This window comes from Pygocentrus nattereri, chromosome 6, assembly GCF_015220715.1.
Source record: "Pygocentrus nattereri isolate fPygNat1 chromosome 6, fPygNat1.pri, whole genome shotgun sequence".
Lineage (NCBI taxonomy): Eukaryota > Metazoa > Chordata > Actinopteri > Characiformes > Serrasalmidae > Pygocentrus > Pygocentrus nattereri.
In genome coordinates this window covers 12,013,039-12,029,115 of record NC_051216.1, presented here as the reverse complement: position 1 = coordinate 12,029,115, position 16,077 = coordinate 12,013,039, and the positions used below count along the sequence as shown (strand labels likewise).

Here is a 16,077-nt window from a genome sequence, read left to right as displayed (position 1 = left end):
TATATGTAAAATTGATATGTAAGGAGAGATTACAGTTTATGGTAAGAAGCATATATAACTAAACAAAGGAGGGCAGACAATTTGTTTACACTAGAGCTGAACAATTAATAATTGTCATATCAAAATTGCAACTTGAAAAAATGCAGAGTAATAACTGCAGTTTTAATTATATACAACATTATTTACACTTATTTTAAGTTTTATGTGGAGAAATTGAGCCTAATAAACTAATCTAATAACGAAGTCTGTGAACTAGAAGTCTGGCTCATAACATTCAGCATTCAAAGTCTGAAAAATGAATATGCTGGTCATTTTGGCAAAAAAGGCCCAGAGCTTAATATATATAGACAGTAATCAGATTTAAACTGCAATGAGAATATTGGTTAGAAAAAATCACAACTTGATATTTTCCCCAAATCGTTCAATCTAGTCCACAATGCACTGTTGATGGGAGTGTGGCTTCGTTTGAGTGGTTATTCCACAGGCAGACACTGGAGGGCAGTATTTCCCTGAATAATAAAAAACGGCCTCATGATTCTGACGCTCTCCAGACAAGTACAGTAAACATTCGAGCCGTTATTAACATTTATACAAAACAGCAGTGTTTCCAACCCAATTGAGACCTTATGTCTATACATCTCAGGGCTAAAAGTAAGAAATCAAGCATGAAGTCGCTGCTGAAAAGCCAAAATCCCAGAGAGTCTCTTGATGAAAAGGGAAAAACACTGCCTGACAGTACATTCCTAATATACAATAGCTGTTCTTCTGAGAGAAACACTCTTCTCATGTGTTTTATCCTACAGAGTGATCCAGTAATCACTTCAATGAAAAAGTGTAAAAGGATTTTGTGTTCAAGTCTGTTTTCTGTCAGAAGGGCTCGTCGTCATCTTCTGTGAAAGGAAGTTGTGGTAGTGGGGTGAAGGGAGTAGGGGGGTACGGGCAGATTGGCCCTCCATAGACAGGTGGGCTGGGCAGGGCAGGAAGGGAATTGAAGGGGCTAGGAGTTGGAGGACTGTGTGAGTATGAATGTAGCGCATTCTCGCTGAGGTCTTCCAATGTGGGCGATGGCTTGGCCGAGTTCAAGAGTGCGTCTTCGTCATACTCCTCTACCAAACCGAAGTGCTGCTCATGGCTCTGCTGCTCATAGCTTTGCTGCTCAGTGGCAGTGACATGGGATCCACTGCGCAAGAACTCAGCAAACCTGTATGTGTGTGTAGACAATGTAAAGAACAGCTGGTCAAAAGAGCTGAAAGAGTGCTGGAAGGATTTGATTGATGTTCAGTGAAATTGCATTAGATGGCATAAGTAATAGAACATCCATTTACCACAATGCACATTATCAGTTTTGCACTGCGCCATCACGAGGTCACTAATGTATCGTTTCACCCCTAGATCAGAATTCATTTTTCCCCCTATCACACTTCATTGCGCCTGTGTGTATCACTGTAGTTATCATCCAGTGTGGGCAGCATGTCAGCAGTGGCTAATTTGATGACAAATTGTGAGCGTACAGGTCTTTTTAGGGCATAGCTAGATGCGTTCACACTAATGACATATATGGGTCACTTACAAACGCAATAGTGGGCTGCCAAAGCAGTAAGACTGAATCTGGTCTATAAAAACTAAAAAATAAATTCAAGCTTGTAATATGAATGTAGTCTTAAAATGTATCAGAATCAAAACCACACAAGTGCTGTAGTCTGCTTAGTAAACCTCAAGGTCAAGTCAAGTTGAGTCTAAGTACAAGTCATTAGTAGTTGAGTCCAATTCTAGTCACGAGTCACCAAAAAAAAATGACTCTAGTCCAAGTCCTGGACTGAACCCTGCCACGCTTCCTTGCACAACCGTTCATGCGCAGGTAAAGACTGCACGCTGTTACTTCCATCTGAACTTACAACTGCAGTAATGTAAATATATCTTTAAATAGTCTGTTACCCTTGTGGAGACCGGAGTTTTAGTACGGTGTCCCATGCAGGGAAGCCAGGATTGTTGCAGTATTTCCTCAATTCCTCTAAAGCAGCTTTAGTGTGTCTCTCCCCTTGCTCCCTATACTCCTCCTCCGTCAGCAGCCTGGTTTTCAGGTGCCTCCTGCCCCGGAAGAGACCCAGCAGCCAACATATCTGTCTGGGGATAGAAAAGCAAATGCTTAATTAACAGACACTAAGCAGGATATTGGGATTATATTTAAATTTTCACCTAGATTAAATGAATTAATTAGCTTGGAAATGGAAACCTTATAGATTTTCTTATGTGACTTTGTAATTCATTTTCATAACACTGATAACTGTCATAAACATGTCATGGCAGATACACATTGTCAGGACTTATGACAGATTATATCCAGTGATATAACAGCATCATGTGACCATTGCCATTAATTGTCATGACATTATGACAATGTTTGATGCCAAGATAGCTACCTCTCTGCATGTGACATGCTGTTATAAAACTATACAATATGGCATCTGTCATAATAATTACCATTAATACTGTAGTAATATTACTGAGCAAATCTGTCATAACAATTTATGACAGCATGGGACACGTACCATGACTCGTTTATGGCACAATGGTCCATGTTATGTAACAGGGTTCACATGAAGTGTTACCTTCATTTTTTGTTAATTCTGCTCATAGGGATCTTGCCTCAAAGTTAAATTTACTCCATAATTCAGAGTAGACATCCTCAAATCTAGACCTTTAATGACAACATTAAAAGGTCCAGTCCTCTGACAAAGTGGTTTCCAATCATAGTCCTCAGGGTCACTGCACGCTCTGTTTTTGCTCTATTTCTGGTGGCAAAACACCTTTGCCAAGTACTCTGCGTTCTTCACTGTAGACTTACTATACTTAGCCAAGAAAATAGGCATCTGCTCAGCGGTACCCATTTCTGCTGAAGTCTCTGCCTTGTTCAAATCCATTTTTATAGTTAAAAACTGCCATTTGCAGCAATTATGATCTACTGTAACCAACAGCCACTGAAGCACAGCTGCTGCAGGCATGTTGGACGTTGGGCCCATACTTATAAATCCAGTTGTTCTAGGGCTACAAGAAAACGGTTAAGTGTCTGCTTAAGTTCCTACCTATGAGTCAGGAAAATGAGGAAAACACTTCTTTTGTGAGTTTCCTCAAACAAATTCTGCCTCTGGGTGTGATGACAATTGGAATAAAGCAAGACCAGTAACCACTGACAATGTAGAGGACATTTTTTTCATAATGGACTCAAAATCTCAGTACCTCCATATCCCCAGCAGTATGGCCCACACCAGAGGCACAATCTTATAGCACAGCAGCACGGTTAGTAGCATCCAGGAAAGAGGGGCATAGGTGATCCCGTGGCAGGCCACCACCATGGCTACAGCCTGCAGACCCCAGGTCATCAGGTTTAGTGTGCGCCTGTTGGTAATTGGACCATGTCTGTAGCAGAAAATAAAACTGACAAGGCCTGACACAAGCAGGTACCCTGTGGGAAAGTAGAGCACATGTAGGGTCAGACTGATGCCTAGTATTTATAACAGTATGAATGCACACAGAGTTCTCATTCATTCTCCACTGTTGTAACTAAAAACTGAAAATGATTTTTTGTTAGATTCAGCATTATATACACATACATACAGTTTTAAGAAAAATATTAAATATTCAGGCTTTACAAAGGTTCGTGTAGCTGAAAAAAATGTAGTCAACAATTTATGTCCAGTCAAAACAGCCATTAAGTACAATGTATTCTTTTTTTTCAGCTTCGCAAAAAAAAAAAAAAAACAACCCACAATTATACAGAAAGCTCAACAACTAAATATAAAATCAAATTTTCAGTATTTACTGTGCACACTTTGCCTTCCTTACAGCTTACATTCTTTTCAGGACATGTTCATTCAGTTTTTCAAAATCTAAAAGAAATCTGCAGGGATATTTTTCACACTTCCAAAGTTCAGTCTTAGAAGTTGTTTGCATTTTGTGCTCTTAAAGTGATGCTGAGGTCTGGACTCGGAAGCTACTTTGTTTTTCTTTCACAGTGAGGTTTCTTGACAGCTACACATCTTTTCAGACTCATAGTGTTGAATTGTCTTCTCACAGTGGAAAGATGGACAGAAACACCTGAGGATTTTTTTTTAGATCTGAAGCCAGAATGGAATTTGATTTTATTCTGTCTCTTTAAGATGAAAGGTTTAAGTTTGTTTATCTGATGGCGAGTTTTTGAGGTCTACTAGGTCTTTACGGTTCTTAGGAGTCCATTTTTTTCTACATTCTCTCTAACTACATTATTTATATCTGACCTCCTCAGAAATATATTCTCAAAAATGATTCACTTTTGATCATTTTTGACTGGAAATCAAATAAATGAAGGGTAGTTTCTGATTTTTGCAAAGGTAAAAAAAAATAACAAAGCTATAACGTTTCCATGTGTAATGAGACAGGATTCTCTGTACTTTATCTTGGAATAGTGTTTTTCATAGGCACAGGCATCTCAGAGGATTAACAGTAGCAAGCACCAGAATGATTAGGACAGTCTGTGTAGATATGCTTCTCTCGCGTTGAAACAAACAAATAATCAAATGTTTTCTCTTCATGCAGTAGCTAACACACAGAGGAAGACTAGAGAGCATTTGCTGTGTTCCAGTAGTAGAAATGAAGAAGAAAAGGAAAAAGAGACATTTATGCTGTAATCCTCCCAGAGCCTTTTTGTTCCAAGCATAGAAATCAATGTTCCGCAGCACTGCTCTGTGTCTCTCTCTTAATCCTAATATGCCTGTGGTTCTCACCATTTACATACTGATGCGAACCCAGTGAGAGCTTTAAAAACAGGCAAATTGATTTGGCGGAGAATAGAGTCTATTGAGCAGTCAAGAGGCAGTCACTCCAGTATTCAAACACTTGGCCTCGTATTATGACACTAACTAAGCCAGGATGTAGAACAGAAAAGGTAAATGCCAAAAGGCTCCAGCTTGTTACTGTGTAATGTTGATTTGGGAAATTCTGCCTGACCAATTATGCAATAATTTACTGTGGATAAGACTTGTTTAAATAGTGTATTAGAAATCTTTACATACAATTACTTAATCATTTGTAGGTAAAATGGCATTATGTACCGAGAGAGAAAGCAAATGTATAACATTTGATTTTATTTGAACCCTGCTGATTTTAGATGTCTGAACTCTAAAGGAATGAATTTTGATCCATAAATCCACTGAGTGACCTTAACAACCACTGTCCTCTTTATCTATGTTTGTTCATGCGATTTTATTTTTTATTTCTGTGATATTAGAAATAATTCTGTGATTTCTGTGAGTTTTTTTTACACAGTCCCACCTATATACTGTAGCAAACAATGGCTGTTGGCGCAAAGGTTTAGCGTTTCCTCTTTGTATCAGACAATGATACCTGAGACATGTACCAGCTGTTACTGCGGTACAGAGAGCTTCAGTCCTCAGGCTGTGGAAAACTGCTGCTTAGGCAAGAGGCGTGGCGCACCTTTTCACCTGAAACTAGTTCACCAACTATTCACCTCAATGTTTCAAGTGAAACTGTCTGATGATCCTTATGGATTCATAACTAAGACAAACAGTAATTATAGCCCTGCACATGTTTTAGGAGTTGGCCCTGTGTTCAACAGGTTTTCATCAAACACTGAACAGAGGTCTGAGACCATGAGCATTCATATCATGGCTTCACCCACCTTTTTCTTTTCAGTAATCTTTGGTTCTACACTGCTCTCGTTTTCTTAACAGCAACCAAGAAGCCAGTTTTGCAGCATGTATAATGCTGTGAAAACACTCTTTACTTACTTTATGTACAGTTAAAACAGCCATCAATTACAACTTTTTCTCCTTTTTCCAGGTGTTTTTGAGGAACTTATAAGATAATCTACTTGTAAAAGAAGGGAAAACTCAAAGGAAAGAAAGTGAACATCTGGAGCTCTTATTTAGGAGTTTCCAAAACAAGAGTTCCAATTTTTTTGAAAAATTACAAAGAAAATGCAACTCCTAACATCAGATAAACAGCACTTAAAAGCCTTCATTTTTGAACGAGAGGAGAAAATCAAGCTCCACTCTTGTTTCAAATCTGAAAAAATCCACAAGTGTGTCTGTCCATCCTTCCACTGTGAGAAGACAATTCAACACTATGGCTCTGAAAGAATGTGTGGCTGTCAAGAAGAACCTCACTGAGAAAAGAAAATATGCAAAAAAAATGCAAATAAAACAAAGCAGCTGCTGAGATTGTAAGAAGGGGAAATTATAAACAACTCCTGAGACTGAATTTTGGAGGTGTGGAAAAATATCCCTGCAGATTTCTTTGAAAAACCAAAAGCAAGTCTTACAAAAAGAATGGAAGCTGTAATAAAGGCAAATACTAGACACACTAAGTGCTGAAAAAATGATATATTTAGTTCTTGAGGCTTCTGTGTAATTTTCTATTAAATATATGCTTCCTACTTTTTCCTGACACTGAGAAAATGAATAACTTGAACTTTTTCCATTTTGGCTGGAAATTAAGCAAATGAAGGGTGGTCTCTGACTTTTGCAACAGTACTGTAGGATACAGTCCTAATCTGTTCCTATAATGAATGCATGTATTTACTGACTGCCACTTTTCATATGAGACCATCTATCAGGAAGCAGGAAGCAAAATAGTCAAAACTGACAAACATCTGATTTAATCTTAATTTTCTCCAAAAAAATAAATGAAATGGAAAGACTTCTTCATAAAGCAAACTGAACATTACATAAATGTGCATTTGCAAACAACAGCACTTTGCAGATGGTTAAAATGTATGTACAAGGCCCACATAAAGGAAGCAGACTTTTCTTGGTTTTTGAATCAAAAAGGTTGGCATGTTAAAGTTTTTAAATGTACCCCTTGCTCCTCAGTCTCTATATCGAAACTAAGGTTAAAAAATAACCAGCTCATTGTTTCTGTAATATAACAAAAACAACTATTATAGTCTACAGCAGTTTAGCCCTGCCTATTCACATTGAAGCTACAAAGAGTGTTTCAGCCCAGACTGCTGTCTGAATGAGGCACAATACAGGGAACAGGGAACAGAGCTCTTTTACATTTACCAGTCTTACTGGCACAGTGAGGGACATGTAAAATAAATCTTTAATCTTTTTTAGTGCATAAATCCCCACAAATGTAATAAACGGACCTCGGGGGATAAGAAAAAGATAAAGGCACATCGTTTTATGTGTGGCTAAAAAGGAAAGCATGAAGAAAGAACATGATGAAAGTGTCAAATACCTAGGACTTCTCTCCAATACACCCTCATGATGTCATCCCCTTCATTCAACATCTTCTGGATGCCCAGGTAGGAAAGGCCAGATCCAGCGCCGAACAACACCAAGAAAAGTCCTCGCTGTAATGAGCAAAAGTGGAAAAATGAAACCAACTCAACAAAAGATCAACACCAAGTGGCTACAAAATTCTATACAACTTTATTATAAACAGACTGCATTTGATATAATAATATAGTTAGTTGGTGCAGCATAGTCATTTTAGAACAACTGTATTCAGACGTTAGCTGACTGACGACAGCATGAATGGCACAAGTTTGTAAACAATCATGTGTCTGATCTTTCTGTAAATTTGACTTGAGATTACTAAAATCAATACAAAATATACATATTTCTCACCTTTGGAATAAAGCTTTTCAGGACCAAAAGCAGAAAAACTAAAACGGAGACCATCCCCAGTGAAATCCCTGAGACGTAGAAAAATAAAGAGCTCCTAGAAGGGGAAAAAAGTAAGATGGCAAATGACAGGTCAGAACATGAGACTTTGCACCAACCACAAACAAGCTTAATATCTCAAGGAAATACATAAAATAAAAAAAAAAAAACATTTAGATGAAACCTTGGGATCTATGATGAAAAAAATCCTAAATGCAGTGGACAGTAACGTAAAGTAAATGTAATTTGTTACTGTACTTAAGTAGTTTTTTTTATGCATCTGTACTGAAGTATTCCCATTTTGGGCAACTTTTTACTTTCACTCCATTTCAAAGTGAAATATCTTACTTTTTTACTCCACTACATTATGAAAAGTCAGTCGTTCCTTTTGGTTTATGTGTGTATAAAAATGTAACAAATTAAAACGAAAGAAGGGCAAAGCCAGAGCACCAATCAGGGCACAGCGGTCACTTTGTTTAGAGCTTGTTTTGACCTGTTGGTCATACCGACCCAGTGAAAGCACACGGTTTAACGTCGTGTAAAATTTTGGGAGAGTCTATTCAACATAAATGATGAACTAACCTAATTTTGTGTAAATAGAGCACAATATAGAAATATGTCCACATATGCAGTCGTGACTGTGTGTCTATTTCTTTTTCATTTTATAGCAAATTTGTTTTTGCTAGTTTATGAACAAAGACCTACCGATCAATATAAGGATACTCATTTGTGATCCTGAGTTTAAAGCCAGTTTTTATTAAACTTAAACTCGTAAATAAGTTGCAAATAAATCTTAAACTGAAACATTGTTTGCTTGCAAAAAGTTTTCAGAGCAACCTGATTATGCCCAATGGCAATTGTTTGCCTTCAATGTTTTGTGCTTATGATTTTAATAGACAGTGTCACTAATTAATGACATTCTAGTAAAAGACTGTTTTATCAAGAGTGACACTGGAGTATTTTCATCTAAAATGAAGCAAAGGTCTTGTTACAAAAATGATAACAGGACATTATAGTCATAATTAATCTTTTAGTCTTTTAGTTTCAATACTACATTTGTACATTTGAAGGCAAATACTTTTGTACATTTATTGAAGTGGAGGTCTAAAGGGAGGAACTTCTACTTTTACTGGAGTAATATTTTACCTTGAGTATTTGTACTTTAACTCAAGTACATGATTTGTGTACTTCGTCCACCACTGTCTAAATGTGGAAAAAAAACAAAAAAAAACAAATGTCAGATTCTGCTTACCTACACACAGCTCCAGCAAAAAAGAAAAGCATGAGTCCACTTGCAAAGAGGAAAAAGCGCATCCAGTTAAACCCTGAAATTTAAAACAGATGAATATGAATTACTGTTTGAATTCAGTCACACAAAATGGTGTCAGCTGGTGTGTATCACATTTAACAAGCTTCATGCTGAGAGAACTTTGCACTGGAGTTGTTAGTGTGAATCTTTTGTTATTGTCCAGAGGCCGTATTACAGAAACTAAGTCTGAAACGTCATCTTATCTGCTTAGTCACCATTACAACTTCAGTTAGGACTGAAAGATCTGCTTCTGTAATACATATCTGTGAAAAATCTTTTCTTGACCCGTCAAATCTTAAGACAAAAAGGCAGATATTTTCTGTAATACGGCCTAATTTTTCGTCTTCCTTTTGTGTCGTTTTCCCATCAGCTCTCAAGCAGAATTTAATCTCTCCCAAAAGGAGTGAGACAGAGCCGAGGGGTTCCTTTTCCTTGAATGATACCGTTTAATTAGCTGAAGCGCAAAGAGATCCTTAAAACAAATTACTCCAATACACTCGCATTTCAATCTGATGGCTTTCCAGCTAAAGTGAAACTAAATGCAGTTTTGTTTTTTCCCCATGGAACAAAGGTCTGCCTCTTCAGTTAATGAAAAAGAATGATTAGCACTCATACACTCATGCACAGCCTGACCTCGATGTTACTGTAGTAAAATGCTAACAGCAAAAGATACGAGCACTAAACACCAGAAATGAAATGTGCGTGCACAAACACACACATCACATATGATACAAAACAGAACACAAGGGGCAGATGTGAACGATAATGGTCAGTTGCTCACTTTGTCCTTCTACTTGAAGGGTGTACTCTGCACTGGCCCTGGGAGACTTTGTCATGAAGAAAACTTCCTCTTCAGCAAGTGGAATGTCCAGCATCTTTTCCTTGTGTATCCTGGAGGGCCAGTAGGGTTCAATCATACATGTTGCCAGTGTTAAAATATTCTTAAAGGGATCATGGCAGTTTCTGGCCTCCATGGGGTACACAACGTAGACATCCTCAGAACTTGTCACACTGACCTACACATTGGAAAAAACATACAGCATTGGACATACGTTCATCTAAGGCAAGTGCAGCAATGTACAATGAAATGCTACATGCAAGTCATGTAGCAATGCATTTATAAACAACTACAGTGGGAGTAATAATGATCGTACTTATAGTTTAGCTAACAGACTGACTATTTAACGTTTGGGTACAGATAAGAACATAAGGCTGTATGTTCTGGCTGGTAAAACTGTGTGTAGGTACCTGGAATGTGGACCAAATGTCTTTCCATTTGATTCCTGTAGCAGTGTAACAAAAACATCGACTTCCATAATACTTAGAGGTGTAGTGTCCCTTCACATAGGTGCAATCTGTGAGAAGAAGAATCATTAGGACAGCTGAAGCACAAACTCCTGAAAGTGTGTAGATACCGATGTATCTGCTCATAGAAAACGTTAAAACACTTTAGTTAACAAATTTTATACTCATGATCTACAGTGCTAAGTCAAAGTGTCATTGAATATAAGAACTATTTAACTCTTTTTCTTTGTTCCACCTTTACCCCAGTCCTCAACTTGTTCTGCACAGGTTCATGTTTTCCCACTCTAGGACACCTGATTCTGCTCCAGAAGGCCTTTACCATTAGCTAGGGTTGCCACCTGTCCAGGATTTTCCTGGACTGTACTAGATTTTGGTTGTCTGTCCAAAGTATCCAAGAATTTTCAAATGTTGGCATTTCTTTCTATCCAATCAGTCCATTCGTATGCAAGCCACAGAATAGATTAATTCAAATTACCTTTAACTTGGGGACAATTGTTCCAGACAGGTGCACTACTGGTGACACTAGGCAGCCTAAGAAAATCTGGGCCCATATTCACAAAGCTTCTATTAGGAGTGTTGATTTAGGATCAAATTCATGTCTTCTTTACTTTGACTTTACTGACTGGAACAGAGTCTTGATCAACACTCCTGCAACACGTTCTGTTGCTGAACTATCTACCTAATATTGAATAATGAGCATAGCTACACATAAAGCTGGGCAATATGAAAATATTGCATTATCATGAAAAATTATATCACAATATGCTTTTCTAAGTATAAGTGAACATTGTCACTTCCCAATGACATTTAATTAAAAAGAGAGCAGAATTACTCCAGGAAAATGTAAGAAATGTTCAATACAAGTAACTGTATTCATTGTTTTTGATTGAATTGTAGTGTATACCACTATTAAGAGGCACAGCTTTTACTAGAGTATTTTGAAAATGTAGCACTAAGTATCTGTTCTACTTCATCAGATGTCAGAAGAAATAAATACTGTGAGAAATGGTGCATCATAAAAACTTCCCTACGTATTGTGACATTACATTTTGCCATATTGCCCATCTCTGGCTACACCACTGAATTTAGTATGAATCAATCAATCAGTTAATTAAGCCAGTCACCAAGAATTGTACAAGGCTGAGGTGGTAACTACCACAAGCTTATTAGCTATAAACTCATGTGCAGAAAACAACACTGTGCAGCGCTGGTGGCATAGAGGACTGGATTTGGGAAGCACTGGTTTAAGGAATTTTAGCTACCTTTATTTGAAATGTCACTTAACCTAACCTATATATCGGTTTCCACACATCAACAGTCAGTAACTGCTTATCCTATTCATAGCCAACCTGGCCAAGCTTAATAGCTTCTGAACACACTTGAAAGAACAAGAAATCAATCAAATCAGGATTCCTTCCCTCCAACACTGACAGCTGCTGATGGTTTTGGACATGAGTAACGTAACCTAGGTTAGGTGAATCTCTAGAATTGCCTTTACAAAAAAAAGTTTACTTTATTTTACAATCTTCTGACTTAGCTGCCCACTTGTAAAGTAGGTCATACTGTTTAGTCTATAACTTTCCTTGGGTTTGAAAGATGCAGGAACTGCATTATTTTTAGCATTAGCTAGATAGCTAACAACACTCGTACAAGAGCTTATGTAATTTAATGTAGCAAATATGACGGCTAGCTAGTTAACAAATGTGTTTATCACTGTTAACAGGCCCTAGTTACTTCTTTGTGGTTACTAGTAATCCGTAAATATTGCTTTTTGTATATACATGTTGATGCTGTTGTTGGCTACGAAGCTGAAATCAGCTTCCTGTTCGAATTTTCCCGTTCCACCTTAAATGGTGCCGCGGTTACACGCTGGCTCTTCAGTGATATTTATTCTGACTCGTACGCCACGCCGTACCTGCGGTACCATTTAAGGTGGAACGGGAAACTTTGAATAAGAAGCTGGCGAATAGCAATCCATTAGCTTTACGGCTATCTGGTACGGATATTTTATTTACCTGCGTACGAATATCGACTGTTTCCTTCAACGAGTGAGATGAGAACGATAATAATTATGGACAGAAGTGACAGTGATAGACGGATAGACAGAAGTGCCTTCTTCATGTTAGATAATGTTAGTTTACATGAGAAAAGCAGCAGCAGCAGCACATTGAGTGTTATCCTAAGCTAAGCTGGGCTAGGCTAGGCTAAGCTAACGCAAGCTTCCACTTTCAAATTCAGTGCGTTGCCATGTTACAGACGCGACCAACACAGTCGGAGGGATCGTTCAGCAAAACAGTAAATACTAGTCATTAAAGTGACACATTTGCTACGTAATGATAAATTTAAGTCACTCCACACCAACGCGCCTTTAAAAATATAATTTAGCAAATTCCGTGAAGCTGTGCCAATACCGCCACCAAAAGAAGCGGTTGAGCTTCGGTGGAATCGATTAGTTGGGTCTGTACGAGTGGTTTAACGGACAGGGACCATGAAGTTTTTAAAAATAAACAACGTTTTCTCCCACATTACAAACGTTAAATATAGCCTGTATCTCACATTCTCAAGCCTGTGTGTGACACTGTTAAACTGCAGTACTGCCAAAGCCTGTAAAACATCCAAAATATCTTTCATTGTGTAAATAACGGTAAGCAAATATAGGTAACAGTATATCGCCGAAGTGAATACTTGCTGTTGTCTGAAGAAAACCTCGTAACTTTACAGGAGAAGGAAAAAACACACTTTACTTTTAATGTAAGTCAATGGAACCAGACATCTTTCTAAGTCCTTTTGGGCCGTTTCTTTTGGTCCCTTCGTCATGAAATTTACACACAACGTGAAGGGTAACAGGCATTTTCAAATGATGTCAAAAACTGAAAAACGACAAAAATGGAGATACGAGGTCGAGGTTTCTTCTGACAACAGCGAGAAATATATATATATATATATATATATATATATATATATATGTGTGTGTGTGTGTGTGTGTGTGTGTGTGTGTGTGTGTGTGTTCACAATTGTTCACAGTTGTACCATTCATTTCTACTAAGAGGCACAGCCTTAGCTCAAGTCATAGCGCTTAATAAGCAGAGTGGTCTCTGACTATCTTCGCTCTTTAAAGAGGGACAAAAATTATATTAATACCCTTCTAGAAGAAATGTTTGATGAGCAGATGCCTTCAAACTTTTACATATGCTTGTATATACTAGTTTCTCGATTACACTTCTTTCCCTACCTGCTTGTCTAGTCTTGCTGCCTGAATGATCTCAGATTTCCAGATTTAGGCTCATTTTGTCAATGTGAGTCCATTAATCAATGCTCTCCAATTGTCTCCTATTGTTTTTTTTCCAGTGTGTGCAGTGGTAACACATCAAAGGAAGTCTAGCATAAGGCTTTGTACTCAACATTTTTGATCTCGTCATGAAACCTCTATGATTGTCTGTCTGACTCTCTCTCTCTTTCTCTGTCTGTCTCTCTCTTCCTCTCTTCCTGTCTCTCACTCGCTCGCTCACCGAACACTCTGAGGCACAGACGCAGTCAATCTGGGGGAAAATGTAAAACCAAAAACTTCGCAAAGGCCTGATGAAAATGTCATCTCACTGTAGCGCTCGCCCTTTGAAATGGAAGGGGGATTTTTGTGGTGGGCGTATGCACAGCAGGCGGCTGCTTTCTCATTTCTCTAGGATGCTGAGACGACAGCAGCTTTTTCCTGACAGGCACACCCACGCCAGGCTGAGGCCTAGTGTCACAGACGCTCTCTTGCATACTGCAGAGCACACAGTACTGCAGATGCTGCTGTTTAAGTTTTAAACATTCGTGCTTCATCGGCTTGGAGTGGTGAAGCTCTGCTCTACTTTAAATTGGGAATGCATCGTTCAGCGTTTCATGAAAAGACTGACATGAGATGACACTTCTTAGTAGCACCTTCTGGCCTATTTGTTGTTTCTGTTGCAGTCAGGACGTCTTGATTCATCAAATGAGTACACGAACACATACAGGGTTGGGATGAAACAGAATACACATATTCAGATTATGTATTTAGAATTAAGTGTCTGTATTCAGATCATGTTACATTTTGTAAAGATAGTGTTCAAAATACTTTTACCTTTGAATTTTTTAGGAGATTACATTTACAACATTTAATGAATAATTTAAACAATGTTCACTGTCTTTAAAAGAAACACCATCAGAGCTTGTTAACAATTTTGAAATCCACACATGGCATGAAATGATGTACTTTAATAACGAACTCAAAATACACCTTCTTTACAAACACTGAAGTTCCTGCTAAAGCCTGAGTCGACTGATAAATCAATGTGATCAGTTATTAATCTCAGTGTTACTGAGCTGTGCTAAAGCCTGAGTAGACTGATAAATCAATGTGATGATCAGTTATTAATCTCAGTGTTACTGAGCTGTGCTAAAGCCTGAGTAGACTGATAAATCAATGTGATGATCAGTTATTAATCTCAGTGTTACTGAGCTCTGCTAAAGCCTGAGTCGACTGATAAATCAATGTGATGATCAGTTATTAATCTCAGTGTTACTGAGCTCTGCTAAAGCCTGAGTAGACTGATAAATCAATGTGATGATCAGTTATTAATCTCAGTGTTACTGAGCTCTGCTAAAGCCTGAGTCGACTGATAAATCAATGTGATGATCTGTTATTAATCTCAGTGTTACTGAGCTCTGCTAAAGCCTGAGTCGACTGATAAATCAATGTGATGATCAGTTATTAATCTCAGTGTTACTGAGCTCTGCTAAAGCCTGAGTAGACTGATAAATCAATGTGATGATCAGTTATTAATCTCAGTGTTACTGAGCTCTGCTAAAGCCTGAGTCGACTGATAAATCAATGTGATGATCTGTTATTAATCTCAGTGTTACTGAGCTCTGCTAAAGCCTGAGTAGACTGATAAATCAATGTGCCAGTTATTCATATCTGCATTACTAAACTCTTTTGAGGGATGATTAAACAAAACAGTCTCCTTAGCAGTGGACATATTCACAAGTGAATAAGCTTAGCATCAGTGTTGTACTGAACTTGTGCATGTGTTTTGTGGCAAGTTACATACATGTCATTAACCAAAAATCACCTGGCTACCCACTTCGTAATCAAATTAGCAAAATTCTGTTATTGGGAAATGGCTAATTGTTTTCTTAGTTTATGATATAAGAGAGCACCAAAAAGGCAATGGGCCTCATTCACCAATCATTCTTAAGAAGAAACCTCTTCTTAAAACCCACGCTGTCATGGTTGGCCCCTCCCAGTCCTGTCCATGTGTTTGTGTTGTTTTGGTTTAGCCCATGTGCGTTAGTTTTGGTCCAGCCCCCTTGTTTCATGAGTCCCCTGATTGTCTCCACCTGTTTCCCGGCTGTCCCTCGTTTACCCTGTGTATTTAAGCCCTGTGTTTGCTCCTTGTGTTTGCTGGTCTTTGTTGTATGTATTGTTGTTCTTTGTTCTGGTTGTATGTTTGCTTCTGGTTTCTGTCATGTCTATCCCCTGATCAATCCGTGTTGGATCTATGACCCTGGACCGTTTAGACAATGACTCTGGATTTGCCCATAATAATAGTCGCTTATCCCCGCATATGTGTCCGCCTCCTCGCTCCCAACCGTTACACACAGTTTTCACAAAGATTCTGACATTCACCAGTGTTTTCTTATTTGGGATTTGTTTTTAGGTAAGAAGAGAATCTATGCTCAATTACACATATTAACAGAAGAATTACATCAAGAAAACTGCCAACCAGTAACCATGGTTTTAACTTTCACTGGTATGCTGATGACATTCAAATTTAT

At 38.1% G+C, this 16,077-nt stretch overlaps 1 protein-coding gene across 1 annotated transcript; it reads right to left on the bottom strand.

The window, feature by feature from the left end:
• Positions 1-25: 25 nt before the first annotated feature.
• On the bottom strand, positions 26-12,492 carry nemp2 (nuclear envelope integral membrane protein 2). Its single transcript, XM_017713489.2, has 9 exons — positions 12,294-12,492; positions 10,222-10,328; positions 9,755-9,989; positions 8,917-8,989; positions 7,629-7,722; positions 7,237-7,351; positions 3,238-3,463; positions 1,936-2,124; positions 26-1,201 (listed from the first exon to the last, which is right to left on the bottom strand). The coding sequence occupies exons 1-9, from the start codon at positions 12,397-12,399 to the stop codon at positions 868-870; spliced, it is 1,479 nt and encodes a 492-aa protein (XP_017568978.1). The 5' UTR covers positions 12,400-12,492; the 3' UTR covers positions 26-867.
• Positions 12,493-16,077: the final 3,585 nt, after the last annotated feature.